The sequence below is a fragment of the Leucopleurus acutus genome (genome assembly GCF_964270905.1).
Source record: "Leucopleurus acutus genome assembly, chromosome: 7".
In the NCBI taxonomy this organism is placed as follows: Eukaryota; Metazoa; Chordata; class Mammalia; order Artiodactyla; family Delphinidae; genus Leucopleurus; species Leucopleurus acutus.
In genome coordinates, this window is record NC_139150.1 from 814,547 (window position 1) to 831,449 (window position 16,903).

The 16,903-nt window shown below is 65.5% G+C and overlaps 2 protein-coding genes across 3 annotated transcripts; one reads left to right on the forward strand and one right to left on the reverse strand.

Moving 5' to 3' along the window:
* Positions 1 to 320: 320 nt before the first annotated feature.
* UAP1L1 (UDP-N-acetylglucosamine pyrophosphorylase 1 like 1) lies at positions 321 to 5,645 on the reverse strand (the record flags this gene model as incomplete). Of its 2 annotated transcripts, none has more annotated exons than XM_082842922.1 (9): positions 321 to 810; positions 1,264 to 1,330; positions 1,907 to 2,092; positions 2,678 to 2,818; positions 3,246 to 3,439; positions 3,612 to 3,784; positions 4,084 to 4,259; positions 4,488 to 4,692; positions 5,357 to 5,645. In XM_082842922.1, the coding sequence occupies 9 exons, from the start codon at positions 5,643 to 5,645 to the stop codon at positions 727 to 729; spliced, it is 1,515 nt and encodes a 504-aa protein (XP_082699048.1). In that variant the 3' UTR covers positions 321 to 726. The 2 variants fall into 2 exon arrangements, with proteins under 2 accessions (XP_082699048.1, XP_082699047.1); XM_082842921.1 differs by having other exon boundaries at positions 321 to 878.
* A 4,483-nt stretch (positions 5,646 to 10,128) lies between these two features.
* On the forward strand, positions 10,129 to 14,972 carry SAPCD2 (suppressor APC domain containing 2; the record flags this gene model as incomplete). The annotated part of the gene is made up of 6 exons (XM_082842942.1): positions 10,129 to 10,714; positions 13,322 to 13,434; positions 13,997 to 14,143; positions 14,445 to 14,552; positions 14,648 to 14,770; positions 14,844 to 14,972. The coding sequence occupies 6 exons, from the start codon at positions 10,129 to 10,131 to the stop codon at positions 14,970 to 14,972; spliced, it is 1,206 nt and encodes a 401-aa protein (XP_082699068.1).
* Between the last annotated feature and the right edge of the window lie 1,931 nt (positions 14,973 to 16,903).

Consider the following 16,903-nt stretch of genomic DNA (forward strand, 5'->3'; position numbering starts at 1 on the left):
CAGCTGCCGGCAGGCTGGGCGGGGACGGCGCTCCCCTCCTGGTGAAACTCCAGACTAATCAGCCACCACGGGAGCCCCCGGCACCGGCATCAGTCCCACTGGTTCCTGGGGGCTGAGGCCTCGGGCGGAACTCGAGAGAACTCAGCGCCAGGCGTGCAGGCCAAGCTTCCGGAGAGCCATCCCGACCTGCTGTCGGTCTCAGCCGGGCGGGGAAGGGGGCTGGGCCGCGGCCCCCAGGTTCAGCTGCCAGGGAGGGAGGGAGGGGCAGCCGCTTCCAACTTGTCGCCCTGTGAGGGGAGGACACTGTCCTCATCTCTGCAGAGAAGCGCGGGGCAGTTGCTGCTTCTCACCGTGCGGCTTCGCCTGGGGCCGGGGAGCCACCATGCCGTCCTGCCCCGTCCTGTCCCGTCAGGCCTCAGCTCAGGCCGGAGCGGCTACACTCCCTCGGGCCCCATCGGCCTCCTCTGAGCCCCACTGCGCAAGGTCCTGAGTCCCTCTGCCTGCGGCCTGGACCCCACAGCAGAAGCAAAGCCAGAGAGGCCGAGTGGGCCCACAGCGGGCCTGGGGTCACTTGGGCCCAGGGGAGCGGGTGGCGGGACAGTTCCCACCCTCTGTGGTCCATGTTCTCAGTCAGAAACTCAGAGCAGCCTGCTTTCCTCCTTGGAGCCCAGGCCGGGGCTGCTTCCTCAGCCTTGGGGACCCCGGGGCCGCAGGTCTAGGAGCGAGTCAGGCCTGCAGTGTCCTGGCCGTGTCCACGTCCAGGATGAGTGGGGACCCGAACTCCCGGCCTCGCAGGTACACCTCCAGTCCCTGGAAACAAGCAGGTCATGATGCCCAGGTATCCAGCCCCTGGGCTCCGGGTGAGATGCCAAGTCAGCCTGGAGTCAGCGAGGGGCAGGGGAGAGAGGCTTCTAGAAGCAAGGCTTGGATGTCCTGAGACCTCAGGTCAGGGCAAGCCCTCCCCCAGTGCAGGCCAGAACTTTCCAGAGAAAGGGGAGCCAGGTCTCCTGCCCCAGCGACGTTCCCTCTGGCCCAAACCCCAGGCTCCGATGAACCTGGCTTATCCTCCCTGACCCCCCGAGGCCTCTCGACACCTCGCCGCAGCCCACGTCTCGGAAAGTCCTCTGCAACTAAGGGGCTGCTTACCCCACTCGTCGACTGAGGCAGAGCTGTGACTTCCCACCAAGCTCCCAACCCGCCCCCGTCCTCTGACCACACAAGCCCGACCCCAGAAGAGCCCCAGATGGGCCTGGCGGCTCTCACCTCTCCGGAGTATGACACCAAGGGCGAGATCTCGCAGATGGCCGGAGGCTCTCCACTGCCGGGTGGGCTGGGGGGTGCACTTGTCAGCATCTGCTCGGGGGTGCGTACCCCAGGGCCCTCCCCTGCCCTCCCACGCTGGCTGGCCCAGTCCCCACCCAGCCGGGCTGTCCACCACACCTGCCGCCCTCCTCGCGGACAGCTGGGCCCCGGGCACCGACCCCACCCGAGCAGCAGGCTCTGACTTAGGCTGGAAAACCCTCCTCGCCCCTCGCAGGCATCTCACACAGAGCCCGGGCAACCAGACTTAGGGGGCGGCCACTGACAATCACAGAAGGAGACACCTAAGGTCTTATTCTTTCTGCACCCTGAAAAATGACCTGCCTGCCGCTTTCTGGATGTCACGCCTGGGTCTTGGCTTCAGAGCTTCTGATGAGCAGGGAAGGCGTGACCCCCATGTCCCCTGGGGCTCTGAGCAGAACTTGAGGGCCGGGCACACAGCCATCTGCCTTCGGTGTGGGGCCGGGGCGGAAGTGCCCACCCCAGCTCAGACCACAGCACAGCCAGCAGGGCCCTGGGGCTGGGGCTTGGGCCGCGACACCCTGACATCCCATCCTTCGGGTCGCACCCTGCAGCCCACGCTCACCTGGGCTGCTCGGGGAGCCGGGCCCCGTGTGCGTCCAGGAAGTGGGCTCCCGCCTGCAGGGCCCACCGGTGGTGCTGAGCGAGCAGGGCCCGCCGCGCCGTGGAGGGGTTGTCTCTCTCAGCCGAGTCAGCGTTCTTCAGAGGGGAGAACTCCTCCCCTCGCAGCACTTGGAAGGCCACGAAGTTCCTGGGGGGGCGGGGACGACAGCTGGGGACCCAACCTCCCAGCCCAGACGCCCTGGCCCTGGGCAGGTGAAGGCCAGGCCGGGCGACAAGGACTACGTGGGGGTCTGGTCTGCAGGCAGCAGGCTGGGGAGGGCCCCGCAGGCACTGCGTGAGTCTTTGTTCCTGAGATCCCAGAGCTGCCCTTAGTCCTCCCTTCCCTCCCCTTCCCACCAACCCCACCCCAGAACCTGGGACCCCAGGGTGAGGGCCACATACCCTGGGAGTCCCCAGCAACCTCGCCTGGAAACAGCTTCCTAGCTCCCGGCCAGGGGCAGGTGGAGGGCTCAGGAGAGAACATGGGTGCCCCCCAAAGTCCACAACCCCAAGGGCTCCAACTGCCCCAGACGCTCCCTGTGCTCCCACCCCAGGGGCTGCTTCTTCTGGCCTTCTTGCCCTGAGACCCGCCTGCAGCCCCCCAGCTCCCCCCTGCAAAAGGGCACTCCCACTGTGAAGCCCGCAGCCTCCACTTCCCTGCCTGGCTGGGCCTCAGAACCACCACCAAGTCAGGGAAAGGAAGGAGGAAGAAATGAATGACTTCTCCACTAACTTGGCAAACGGCAGCACATCAAACACGAACTTCTCCATCTTTATCCCGTTGGGCTCGAGTGGCTTTACTGGATTCCCCTGCTCATCCACGTAGGGGACCTTCTTCACAGCCACGTGTGGCTTCAGCAAGGGCTCGAACTCCCTGGGGGACAGGAGGCCAAGGGGAGGAAAGGCACAGCTCAGACAGGACATCTTGAAGCCCCAGCCCACCTCCCCCATGCCCGGCCAGCCGGGGCAGGTGGACGGATGGACACAGCAGGCACAGGGCGGTGGGGGCTGAGCCCCATCTCTGGAGGGCCAGGCATCCTCATGCACCCCGGCCTGAGAGCTGGGCACCATCGGCCACATCCCTGCCCAAGCCACGGGGTGGACGTGGTGCCTACGGGCAACTGCCCCCACCCGGGAGCAGGGCCACGCCCACTCGGCCACAGAGCCTTGTACCAGATACTGGAGCGCTCTGCTGCCTCCAGCTTGTCTGAGCGCAAGACCCTTTCCGTACCGCACCCCACAGCCCCACCCAGCTCAGGTCTGCCCCCAGTCCCTGTGGCCCGGCTGGCCGCCCTGCACACCTGGTGGCCATCTGGAGGAAGTCTCGCGTGAAGAAGTGGTTGCAGATGTTGCCCGCGTTGTAGAGCAGGCCCCCTCCGGGCGCACGCAGCCGGGCCGTCTCGGGGCTGATCTCGCTGTACTCCACCACCTGCGGGACGCCGTCTACCTGGCACACCACACCCACCGGCTCCTCGGGGGACGCCTTTTCCACCACCTGCGGCCACGACCGGACGGGCGGGGACGGCTGACTGGGTCAGGCCCGGCGTGCGGGGAGGAAGGGGCGGGGCCAGGGCCTGGGAGGAGGGCGGGGCGGGGAGGGCGGGGCGGGGCGGGGCGGGCGGGGCGAAGGCAGAGGCGAGGGCGACGCGAGGGGGCTGCAGGCTCACCTTGGCTCCACAGTCGGCACCCCGCAGCACGCAGAAGCCGATGAAGACCGGGTCGGCCAGTCGCACCAGGATGTTGTCCACACAGTACACGTGCACAAACTCTACTCCGCGCCGCTCCATGTCCTCTAAGACCTGGTGGTCCGCCAGCGCGCAGTACAGGCCCCCGTTGCCATCTGCAGAGGGAAAAAGCAAAGGGTCTTGGAAGGGCTCCTGCCGGCCTCAGCCAGCTAGTTGAGGGCGCGCTAGAGGCAGGCAAGGGCCCCCGGGGCTGGGCCTTGTGCCTGAGGCCGCTGTCTGTCGCCATCCAAGTAGCCCTGCGGCTGTTCCACGTGACAGGTGGGAATCAAGGCCCAGAGAGGGAAGGCCACTGGCTCAGGACCATGCGGCCTCTGTCCCAGGCCTCCTGACCCCCAGCCAGCTCCACACTGTAGGCCTGGCGGACCCTCCCTGCCGCAGGGATGGGGGGGTGTACCTGGCGCCATGGCAACCTTGTCTTTCTGCTCCAGGATGGCCCTGCCATCGAAGGTCACAGCAGGCAGCATGCGCTGTTCAAACATGACCACGTTGTTGGGGTCCAAGTGGAAGAAGTCATGCTCCTTGAAGAACTTGGCTGTGGGCCCCAGAGTGAACTCACTGGTCATGATGTACCTGCAAGGGGAGGCAAGCCTGAGCCAGGCTTTTGGAGGGCCTGGCCCCTCTGGTAGACGGGCTGACATCAGGGTGCAGCCTTAGGGCAGCGGTCAGGCCTCCGCCTGGGTGGGTGCTGGGCTCTGTCCGGGGCTGTGCTGGGGTTGGGGTTCAAGTCTTGGTGTAGAACAGGGCTAGGGCTACACGGGGCGGATCACTCTGGGGCCAGTGTAACGCAGGAGGGCACACCAGGGCACGGTGCAGCGGGTCCCATAGCGCTCGCCAGCCAGCTGCTCCACCCGCCGAATCCGTTCTGCCTGCAGCTGATACAGGGTCTTCTGGCTGGGCAGCCCCACCTGATACATGCCCTTGGGGTAGGTCACGCCCAGGCGAGTGCCCTGCCCACCAGCCAGCAGCAGCACAGCCACCTTGTTCAGGGCGATCTGGTGGAAACCTGGGGGCATGGGGCGCCATGAGGGGATGCCTGGAACCCGTCACACAACCACCCTTTCGTTTTAGAGCAAACCAAACTTGTGCCTGGGACGGTGAGACGTCTGATAGTCGCAGAACAGAACGATCCAGATAACATTCTGATGTGGGCCTGGCCTCACCCAAACCTAACCCTGCCCCGGCCCCGCCGAGGCACTGACCATATCCTCCTGGGTTCACTCCCAACCTAGGTCCTCCAGAGGAAACACCAGGTGGGCCTGGCCGGAGTCGTCCAGCAGGGGCCTTGGGCAGGCTCCCCTGCAGGAGCGACTGCCTCACCTCCAGGCCAAGAGGCAAAGGGCGCAGCTGCGCCGGCGCTGGTGTGAAAAGGAGCGTGTGCAAGTGTCTAATGGGTCCCCTGCTGTCAATACGTGGGCTGGGCAGCTGGCCATCCAGGCGTGCCCAGCACAAAGCATTCTCCCCAGGGAGTGCGGCCTAGGGGCGGCTGCCAGCATGGCAGCGTTCGGGGGCTCCAAACCCCAGCCCCGAGCTGGTGCGTGTGAGAGCGTCGATTTCACGAAGGAGGCAAACTGAACTCCAAGTACCCCCTCCCCTGTCGCCCCGCTCTGTGGGCGAGGCCGCCTTCCGGAGGCTGGCGCGCCCGCCGCCTGGACCTCCGCCCCGCCTACCTTCCTCCTCCCAGAGCCGCCGCGTCTGGGGGGCGACCCCGCTCGCGCTGCCTACGCGCTCGGGAGGCAGGGGCCGCAGGCGCGCGGCCAGGTCAGGCGCGGGGGCCGGAGGGCGCGCGCAGGCGGCGGCCGCGCGCCGGCAGTGCTCGCGCAGCGCCTCGGGCTCCAGGAGCTCCAATTGGGCCAGCAGCGCGGCACGCGGGCCCGGCGCCAGCTCGGCGCAGAAGCGCAGGAGGTGCTCCTGGCCGGCGCGCTGCAGCCGGGCGCGCACGTCCAGCTCCGAGGCCATGTCGCCGCCGCCGTCGGCCGCGCTGGCACTCGTGACCCGCGCTCTCGGACCAGCGTCACGGGACTCGGCGGGCGGTGCCGACCCCAGCTGGGCGGGCCCGGGGCGCCCCGCCTTGACCCCGCCCAGGCCCAGCGCGGCCGGGTCGCGGACCCCCGCCCGCCCCGCTTCTTTTCGGCCCCGATCCCGCCCCGGTCCCGCCCCCGATCCTCCCCGCCTCTCTTCGGCCCCGGAGGCCACGCCGAGCCCCGCCCCTGCCCACTGAGGCGCAGGAGGACTGACTTCAGTTCTAATTCACCAACCTGCCCACAGCCCTGGGGGGCGGGGCACCCGAGGGAAAGGCTAGGGTCTGTCCCTGCCCGTGGACCTGTTTGCATTTACCAAGACGCCTGGCGCCAGGGACAACAGTCCGGGGCTCAGTGAAGAGGCCAGCCGACTCACAGCTGGGCTGGGGAGGACAGAGCCAGATCACCAGCAGGGCTGGGTGCCTGGATGTCACCAAGGTCCCCCAGAAGGCCACCCTGCCTCCTTGGGGGCTCCCTTCTTCACATCCTTCCTCCTTCCCCTTGCCACGTGACCGGAACCGCGCAGGAGCTGCCCCTCACCCTGCCTTGTTACTTAGCTATCTGGTTTTAAACATCTTGCTGTTTACAAACTCCCTTGTGAAAAATATGAAAGTAACTTCAGCCACTTGAAGACAAAACTTTCTTTTAGAAATGAATTTTATTAAGTCTGAAAGTAATACATGCCCATGGTTAAAACAAGTTCAAATGGTGCTTTAGGACCCAAAATGAAAAGTAAGCTCTCCCCCAGGCTGTCCCAGGGAACCTGTGTTAAGGCCCTTGCCTCTCCTGGCAGGCAGGTTCTGCCCATAGAGCCCCACCCCTTCCACTACCCTTTCTGGGTTAGGACGTGGCGCTTCACAGCCTCCTGGGGGCCCACTGTACCTTCTCCTGGACCTGAAAGAAGTCAGCCTGCCTCAGGGCCTTTGCACCTGAATGGCTCTTCCTCAGAAAGTCACGTGACTTTCTGCCCCACTTTGCCAGATCTCGCCTCACAAGTCACAGTTGGAGAGACCTTCCCATCCTGTTCTGTTCCTTCGTGCCTTTCTACATTCTTCCCTGCCTGACTTCCCGATGAGAAGTAAACCCCATGAGAGCTGGATGCTGTCTGGTTCACTGCTCTGTCCCTCACATTAATTTTTTTTTTGCGGTACGCGGGCCTCTCACCGTTGTGTCCTCTCCCATCGCGGAGCACAGGCTCCGGACGCGCAGGCTCAGTAGCCATGGCTCACGGGCCCAGCCGCTCCGTGGCATGTGGGATCCTCCCGGACCGGGCCACGAATCCGCATCCCCTGCATCGGCAGGCGGACTCTCAACCACTGAGCCACCAGGGAAGCCCTGTCCCTCCCTTTAGATCCACACCCAGCACACAGTGGACACTCAGTCAGTGTTTGTTAGCGGAACGAACGCGTTGGACCCCAAGCCTAGCACAGTGACTGGGCCACACAACTGGTCGAGAGCGCGTGCTGAATGAGTGGATGGCCTGCTCCTGTAGCCTGTGGCAGAGAAGGGCGGCCCGGGGCAGATGCTGGAGCTGGACGTGAAAGGCAGGGAAGCAGGGAGCAGAGCAGGCGCCACACCCCAGGCCAGAGTCCACCCAGCTCTTACTGCCCCTGCACACGTGCCCTGGAGGGCAGGTGTCAGAACATCAACTTGGGGTCCATCTTGGTCAAGGTAACCCCTAAATCCCACCTCAAGGCGTGGGTGAAAGTGAGATCAGCAGGGTTGGGACGATCGGGGCTGGGGAGCCAGAGGCCCCTGCAGGGCCAAGAGCGCGGGAGCTGACCCACCCGGGCAGCCGGGGCGCAAACATGCGGGAGAAGCAAGAAGGCAGGGGCGGGCGACAGCTTCCCGGACCCCTGCCAAGGGCACGCTTGTGGCCGTGAAGCCACCTTTCCTTTGGACTAGGGCCTAGTCCAAAGGGTTCGGGGGAGCAGGACCCCAAGGCCAACAAGGGTTCCTGGTTGTCACTGTGGGAGTGGAGGCCAGAGAGCCCTGGGATCCGCTCCGGACTGGAGGCAGGTGCCTGTCCCTCCTCCCACACCCCGTGCTGGCTGGGGACAGAGGGGCCCAGGGCCCCTGACCACTCCAGGGAGCTCCAGGCTGGCACAGTGAAAGGTACAACTGAGGTGGCTACCTCAAAAAGTTTAAGGGCCGCAGAGCACCTGCCTTGCCTGGGGCTCTGGGAAACTGCCCCAGGTGACAGCAAATCTGAAAGCTGCCTCTGGGAAAGTGGGCCAGGCTGGAAAGCAGCTTGGAAGGAGGAAATGATCAGACTTCAGGATAGGAAGGACATGGGGGCCACATCTTAGTCCCACGCCCAGAGCTGCCACTGATTCCAATTGCCTCCATGGCTTCCTCCAGTGCCTAGCCGGGGGCCACGGAAAGCCCACAGACCAAGGGCCAGCGGGCGCCACCTTCCCCACAGCCCTAGATGCCCTGAGGGGCCTTTGCTTCCTCAACACAGTGGGCGCAGGCTCACAAGGGCCCTAGTCTCGTCTGGGTCCCGCTGGCCACGTGGCCCTGAGAGGCAGCAGTACCACTCGCTGGCCGCCGGCCGCCGGCCGCCGGCCTCCACACCCGCACTGACCCCCATAGAGCTGTCCCCAGGCCTCCCCCTCGCACAGGCCTCGCCCTGGCTTGGCATCCCACACAAAGATGCTCTTTCTGCTGCGACCTCCAGGGTGGTTTCCACGGAGCCCCACTGAGGACCAGGCCCTGCTTCCAGAGAGCACAGGGCGCAGCCAGGAGCAAACAGGAAGGGTGTTCCTGGTAGGAAAGCCACCAAGTGCAAAGGCCCAGAGGTGAGGGAATGCTGGTACCCTAAGGATAGGGGAGTGGGGTGGGGGGGTGTTGCTGGAAGCAGAGAAGGAGGGGGGAGATGAACTGTAGGACAAATGGCTTGAATGCCCCCTGGGACTTTGGCTGGTCCTGACACTTTGGGAAGACAGGGACGGACCAGTCTCCATGGGGTGACTCCAGGCTCACAGCTTTCTAGGTAACCCCCAGATTCCTTACCACAAAAGAGTCCTCACTTTGAGGGGTAACCCCAGGGGAGAAATGGACCCAGGACACTCCCTGGCCAGGGCAGCTGCCCTTACAGCCCGAGACACAGACCAGTGCCTGGGGCCCAAGGACACAGAGACCCAGGTAGGCAGGCCAGCCAGAGGTGGAGCCGAGCCCTGTGCCAGCAGCCTGTCTGGAGGAGGTGTTTGGCGGCTCTTTGCTGTCTTACCCCTGAAGGCGGACAGTCTGCTTCTGAAGCAGCAGATAACACATGTGCAGTGTTCAGTGGCAAGGTGCCAGCTGCATGTGGAAAACTGTCAGGGGAGGGGAGGGAGCAGGGCAGGGTCTGAGGACAGGCTGTGGTGAAGGCAGGGGTCCCAGAGGGTACTTCCCTGGTTTGGGGGAGGGGTTCCACCGGTTGGTCCTGAGATGGCCTCCCAGAGCTGGACTGCAGGCTAAGCCCTGTCCCCTCCCAGACTGACCAGATGGAGTGACCACATCCTGGCTAGAAATGAAGCAGAGGCAGTGGTGGCGGCGGTACACACGGCTGCCTAGCTGGCCTGAGGGGGCCATGAGAGCCCTAGGAGCAGCTGGAGGAAGTGACCAGCCAGAGTAAGGGGCCGGAGCAGAGGACCTTGCGAGCAGACGGGAATCTGGGGACACGGGAAACGTGGCTTTGTCCTGCAGCCGACAGGAAAGGCCAGGCTATCCCCAGGGGCCAGAGGAAAAGCTAGCAGCCGTGGGGACAGAGAGGCCTCTGTGAGGGGAAGCGCCCAGCTGGCTGGAGCCCACAATCCTCTTGGGGCCCGCCTGGCGCAAGAGAAAGGAGCCCCAGGGTTGCGCCGGGGGACCCTCAGCGAAGAGCGCCCAGGGGAGCTAGAGGGGGAAGGTGGGTGTCAGGAGGGCTGTGCTCCCCATCCATATCCCAGGAGGCCACCTGGGGACAGGTTTTCTGCAGGGCGCCTGGCCCCGCCCTTGGGAGGTGGGTTGGGCGGCCAAACCCCGCAAGGGCGGAACCGCGGCGGGAGGGCTGGTGTGGTGGGGGTTGGGAAGTATAAGGGGGCCGCTCAGGGGTCCCTCCCCCACCCGCGAGGTCGGGAGGGAGGCAGAGTTGGGGGACCCAGCCCTCTACTGGCCGGGGGCCTCCGCGCGAGGCTCCGACCCCTCCGCTCGAAAATCAAACCGGGCTGCCGGCCTCTCAGCCAATCGGAGAGGAGATGGGTCAGCCTCGGCCAATGGCCGTCGCGAATGCTAATGAGCGCTGACAACGCGAGGAAGCCCATTCAAAAAGTCGCAGCTATTGTCGCGACGGGTTGCGTGCCGCCGGGCCCGCCGTCGGGGCGCGCGGGGACGGACTCAGGGCCACGCGGGGACCAGCCCGGGGCAGGCCGAGGACCGGGGCGTGCCGGCGGGCGCCCATGGCCGGAGCCGCAATGGCCGAGCCCGGCCGCGGGCCGCCTTCCGCGCCCGCGCCCGGCACGGAGGGTCTGCCGCGCGCCTTCTTGCAGAGCCTGCGCACCCTCTTCGACATCCTGGACGACCGGCGGCGCGGCATCGTGCACCTGCGCGAGATCGAGTCCCGCTGGCAGGGCGCCGACGCTCGCGAGCTGCCCCGCGGCGTGCTCGAGGGCCTGCGCCAGGTGGCCCCGGCCAGCGGCTACCTGACCTTCGAGCGCTTCGTGGCCGGCCTGCGCACCTCACTGCTGAGCGCCGACGGCGGCACGCGGGCCCCGGCGCGCGCCCCGGCCCGAGGAGGCTGCCCGGCGCGGCCCGGGGGGCAGCCGCCGCCGCCGCAGCGCCTGGTGTTCGCGCCGGCCGACGAGCCGCGGACGGTCCTGGAGAGGAAGCCCCTGCCCTTGGGCGCGCGCCCCCCGCCGGCCGGCCCGGGTGGCGCGGCCCGGAGCCTAGAGAAGCTGTGCAGCCCGGCGGAGGCGGCGCCCGGTTCGGAGGAGCCCGAACGGCCCCAGGGCGCGGCGCTGGAGCGGAGCCCGAACACGGACGCTGGTGAGTGCGGGGCGGACCCCGGCCCCGCCTCGTAGCTCCCCTCGCCGGCGCACCGAAGAGGTGCTGCCCGAGCATCTCCCAGCGGGGGGACAAGAGCGGAGAGCTCTTCATCGGCTTCTGAGCCTGGTACACACCTGGCGGCCCGGAGGGGAAGAAACCTCGTCCCCATGCCGGTGTGCTCAGGGACCCGGGCCAAGGGGCTGGTGGGTGACTCAGCAAACCCCACCAGGAACCCACTCTGTACCAAATCCTAGCGGGGCACCGGGGAACCTGTCCAGTATGAGGGGGCTCTCCACCTCCAGTAACTGCCCACACCTGGGGACACTTGGGCCCTTGGGCTCACCTGGTGACTTAGGCAGAGGCAGTTCTCACTGGTGTAGAGCGAGGACCCCCAGACTGTGAAGGGCCCTTGCTGCCTTCTTGAGTCCCTCTCAGTCTGACGGCTCCGCCAAGGGGCCTGGGCCCGCTGCCCCGCTCCGAGGCCAGGGCAGGCAGGAGCTGCCAGAGGTGGTGCAGGAGGACCCGGCGTAGCTGCCAGGAAAAGGCAGAGGGGTGGGTGGTCTCCAGCCCTGTTTTCCAGGCCTGGAGCCGTGGCACCTCTGACACCTGGGAGGGACCGACCACAGCCCCTGGGGATGGCCTGGCGTCCGGTCCACTTGGCAGGGACAGGAGATGGCTGAATGGTCCCCTGTTTGTCCCCCAGAGTCTGCCCTGGGAACAAGACCTGCTTTATGGCTGTGGGCGGGGGCTGGGCCCCTCGGCCCATTCAGCCTGTGCAGGTGCAGGCCTTCCACCCGGGCAGCTGCCAGCCCTTTCTGTGCTGCCCACCGCTCTGCCAGCTTCGCTGGACCCCCCCCCCCCCCCCCGCCCAGGCTTGGACATATTCCCCAGCCCGAGACTGCCAGTTGGAGCTGCGGCGACCCCCTAGCCTCCCTGGTGAGCTAATCCAGCAGCCCACCCGAGGCTGAGGGCTCCCGCACGCAGGCGCCTCGCTGCCCAGCCTCCCTGTCCCCGAGGTGTGTGTAGGGGGAGTGGGCTTCTGCGTGTGCCTGGCCTGAGTTCAGAGCTGGCGCAATTCACGCGGCTGCACAGCTGGAAATCAGCCGTGGGTTTGGGGTTTGGCGGCCTCAGTCCTGTCGTCCCACCGGCTTTGCCCTGGTGCCCTGTGTGACATGGGGTCCCTCACTGCAGCCCTCTGAGGTCCAGCTCCGGGGTCGGGCACCTGGCTGCTGCCCACCACGGGGCAAGGTTCACATCCGTCCCTCTCTAGGTTCAGGCCAGGGCTCTCGCTGTCACCTTTTGCAGGCAGAGGCCCAGCCAGGGCGTGTGGCACACTCTTTGGGCGCCAAACCTTGAGCTCCAGGAGCCCCCAGCACCCCGGGAGGAGAAAGGCCTCCATGCGCTCAGCTTCCCAAGTCCTCTCAGAGGCCCAGGTCCCGCTTCCTGTTCCCTCTCGGAGCTCAGAGTGCACACCAGGCCGGCCTGGGCTCCATAAGCACCCGCTGCTCTATCAGGCCCAGACACGGGTGCTGATGCCTCTGCTCGTCAGCCGCTGGGCGTCCAGCGTGCCGTCCTCTGGGGGTCCCGGGGCTGCCCTGCAGACCTGACAGTGCAGACCAGCCCAGGTGTTCCGGGGTGTCCTGTCCCCCTTCCCCCGCTGTGCCTTCTCTGCTTGCCGGGCAGCCCGGCAGGTTGGAACGTGAACTCGGCCTGCCTGGAGCCTGTCTGCCAGGGCTGGCTGGTGGCCTGCGTGGCCACCTGGTGCCAGTCCTCTGGGCGTGCCCCTAGCAGGCATACCTGTGCCCCCTTCTTGCACCACCGCCCACCACTGTGCCGGGTGGGGCATAGGGCTAGGGAGCCAGTGGAGGGTGCCCTCCTCACCTGCACCCCACTCCTGCCCTCCTGGGCAGCCCTGCACATACTCCCCCATCCCCCAGGAAAGCCTGCTGGCCCTCCAGGAGGCTCTCCCAGGGAAGTACCTGGCTTGCCGGCCCCCAGCCGACTGCAGCTGGCCACATTTGCTGTAGGAGTTGCCTGCTGAGAGCACGGCTGGTGCGCACACGCAGGGAACTAACTTTATGCTGCAGTCACCTTCCCGGGAGAAGTCAGGTCTCTGCCACCCATGCCCCACGTTTCTCCTGCGTGAACTCCAGTCACCCTTAAAGGGCCTGGGCGGACAAGGAGACAGAGTGGACTCCAGAGGCCGCCTCGCTGGCTCCGTACCTAGCAGCCTTTGAGCCCCTGAGGTGCGGGCCCTGGGTGTGCACAGATGAGCCAGATGAAACCCCTGCCCTCAGGGAGCTCACGCCTGAGGCGTGTGTGGGGGGTGTGTGCAAACATGCAGCCTCAGCGGCCACACGGCTGTCCCCAAGGCAGGTGTGAGGGGAGCTTGTGGAGGTCGAGTGGGGCCCAGACCCCAGCCTGGCACCGGCAGGGTGCGGAGGTTCTGAATTGCTGAGGAATCCCGAGGCATGCAGGCCGGCACACCTGGCTCTGCATGGCTGGGTTTTGTTGGCAGGGGGTCCGGGATGGGCCTTTGCGGGGCTGGGGGAGTCAAGCTTGACTTGGCAGGCCTGGAAGTGAGCCAGGCCCTCGCCTCTGCTGCAGATGCAGTGGCCTGCAGGGCCCGGGAGCTGGGCGTGGGGGACGCCCGGTGGGGCCCCCGTGCCCGAGGGGAACGTCGGAGACACACCATCACCAACGGTGTGGACTGCGACCTGGTGAGTAAGGGCCCGGGGGGCTCTGGGGGGCTCTCCATCTTGCCTGGCTTTGGCCTTGGCCCCCAGACGTGGCCTGCTGGACCACCCCTCTGCCCGGGAGGGGACAGCTGGTTTCGGGTTCTGGGGGATTCTGTGGCAGGAACGTCAGCAGTTCTAAACCTCTCTCCCCATCCTGCTTTGAATCCCCTTGCGGGCCGGCCCGCGGCCAGGTCAGGAAGTCCTTTAGGGGGAACGTTTGGCCCCCTCCTCAGCACTGCGCTGGCCCCTGCCTGCTTCCCTGCTATGGTAGGCCGGCCCAGCAGCCGGGGGCTACCACTCGCCGTAAAGAAGGGGGAAGGTTCCCCTGGGGAGGGCTGCGTGGAGGGCCTGAGGAAGGCCAGGGCCCCCCGGAGGAGGAGGCGGGCTGTGCTTCCCAGCGCAGGAGGGCTCACGCGAGTACGGGTGTGCGCACACGGGCCGGTGGGCCCGTTCCTGTGCGGGCTGGGTGAGTTGCGGACATAGACAGGTGCAGGCGGCACCCGCTATTACGCCCGTTGGCATGGCGCATGCCCGTGTGTCGCAGCTGAAGCAGATGAAGGAGCTGGAACAGGAGCAGGAGGTGCTACTGCAGGGCCTGGAGATGATGGCACGGGGCCGGGAGTGGTACCAGCAGCAGCTGCAGCGCGTGCAGGAGCGCCAGCGCCGCCTGGGCCAAAGCAGGGCCAGTGCTGTGAGTGATGCTGTCCAGGGCTAGGCTGCCCCCCAGCCCCAGGCAGAGTGGCCCTCACCCAACACACACAGTGATCACCCATCCAAACCCGGGCACCCCCAGCTGGGCACAGTGGCTGTCCCTCCACCCAGAATGCTGGGCCACGCCCCCCCCATGATATTCCCCACCTGCTGCGACACCCCTGGGCTCCCTCAGCTCAGAGCAGTGACTTCCCCCCGCCTGTGGGGACCCCCCCTCGAGGCACTGGGGCTGACCCTGGCCGGCCTGCGCTCTGACCACCCCTCCCCCACTCTCCTCCCAGGGCTTCGGGGCTGAGGGGAGCCCCCGCCTGCTGGGGCAGCTGCTACCCAAGGTGCAGGAGGTGGCCCGATGCCTGGGGGAGCTGCTGGCCGCGGCCTGTGCCGGAAGGGTGAGTGCTCGCCAGGCCAGCTCGGTGCCGCCCTCACCCTTGTCCTAGGGGCTGTGCCAGGGCTGCCAGGCCTGCCTGACCGTGCCCTCCTGTAGGCTCTGCCCTCGTCCTCCTCAGGGCCCCTGGGCCCCGCCCTGGCGCCCGCCTCGCCCGCGGTCCCCAGCTGGCAGCAGCAGACCGTCCTCATGCTGAAGGAGCAGAACCGGCTCCTCACCCAGGTGAGCTGCGGGCGGGGTGCGTGGCCCGGGGCCGGAGGCTGGGCAGGCCCTTACTGCCCTCCTGCCCGCCCAGGAGGTGACCGACAAGAGCGAGCGTATCACACAGCTGGAGCAGGAGAAGTCCGCCCTCATCAAGCAGCTGTTTGAGGCCCGTGCCCTCAGCCAGCAGGACGCTGGGCCCCTGGACTCCACCTTCATCTAGCCGGCCCCAGGCACGGACGAGGGGCCTCGCGGCCTGGCACTCAGCCCTGAGGCTGAAGGCGCCCTGGCCAGCCCGAGCACCGCCCTCCTTCCTCCCTTCCAGTCCGGGCTCCCCTAACCCCAGGATGTCCTGAGACCCCAGACATTGACTCCATCTTGGTCTTGGGGGCCTGACCTGGGGTGGGACTCCATCATGCCAACACACAGCCCGAAGCTGCTCCTGCCACCGTCAGTGGACAGTGGGGGACACCCCCTCGTGTTCACCAGATCTGGGCGGCCCTGGCAGCTGGTGTGTCTCCCCTCCCACCTGGGGTCTCCAGTGGAAGGCACTGATCACACTAGGCTGCGTTCCCAAGAGTGGCCAGCAGAGGGCGCCACATGCACTGGTGACTGCGGCCTTGGAGGCCCCGCAGTGGTGTCTCAGATGGGGCCCGGAGTAGGGGAACCTGGGGCGGGCTGGGACACCTGCAGGTCCAGTGGGTGATTGGCCCCGGGGGTCCAAGGGCGTCTTGCCCCGCTCAAGACTAGGCGGCTGTCCCTCAGTCAGGAGCAGATGGAGGGTGTCCTCTAAGGAGGGGGTTCTGCTTGTGTCCAGTTCCAGGGGAGCCCCGAGGGCATGGTGTTGGGGATTCACTGGATTCGTGCCTGGGCCAAAGCTGGCCTGCTTGGTCCTCCCCACGGACCTTAGATGCTAAACAAACGGGCAGACCCAGGCCCCAAGCAGGGTTCAGCCTCCACATCCCCGGCCCCCAGCCCTGCCGGCCCGGGCTCTCCTGTTTCTGGGCTTTGCAAATGCTCTTCCATCCCTGGGAACACCCACTTCCTGCTTCACCTGACTGGCTCCTGCCCAGCCCTGCACCTTGGATATAGAGGGAACGAACCGGCAGAGGCTGAAACAGCAAAGGGGGTAACCTTTGCCCTGAGGGTATCTGCTTTCCCCCTGAGGTCTTCGTGGAACTTGGAAGGCAGGACCAGAAGCCAGTGTCTGCCCCAGGGGTACTGCCCACAGACGGCGGACCCTTCAGTCGCAGGGTGAGTGTGGAAGAAACCCGCGACTCAGGGAGAGGCCTCGTGGCGCTGGCTTTCCACGCAGGGTGGAAAATGCATCCTATTCATTTGCAGTCTGAAATCAGGCTGCCTGTGCGGCCCTAGAGACCCCAAGGGGAGAATTGTAAGTGGCCCCAGGTTGGCGGGGCCCAGGCGGCTGGTGGAAGCCAAACGTCCTCGCTAGAGCAGCGAGTGTTTCTTAGCCATGCACGGGGGATGTCTGGGGCCGCGTTAAGTCTTGGGGGAGCTGTCTGTGCCCCGTAGGATGTTTAGCACCATCCCTGGCCTCTATCCACTAGATGCCAGCAACACACACACACACTCAGTTGTGATGACCAAAATGTCTGGACATTGCCAGTGCCCAGGGAGCAAAGTTGCCCTTAGCTGAGCATCTCTGCTCTAGAGCAATGCAACTCCACCAGGCCTCAAGGATTTCCTACAGACCAAGTTCCAAGGAAAATGAGCATCTCCAGCTTAAAAAAATGTTCACAAACACCACAAGGAAAGAATCTACCATGAGAGCCAGCAGAAACAGCAGATTCAGATATTCAATAATCAGAGAACATAAAATGGCTGTGTTTTGTATGCCTGAAGAAATAAAAGAGATCCTAGAAAATACGAACAAGGAATAGTCTCTAGAGTTTCTTATTCTGTTAAAAAAAAAGTGTAATCTTTTCTTCTATAAAGGTGACCGATAACATGAAAAAGAGTCTAATAGAACCAGGAATTTAAAATATATATAAAGATTTAAAACTCAAATGGACTTCAGATGGAAAATTTCAGCATAGCCGAAGGGAGACTTAGTGAACTGAAAGACAGAGCTTAGGAAATGGTCCAGAACACGGCCCAGAGAGACAGAGTTGAGAAATATGGAGGAGAGGAGGA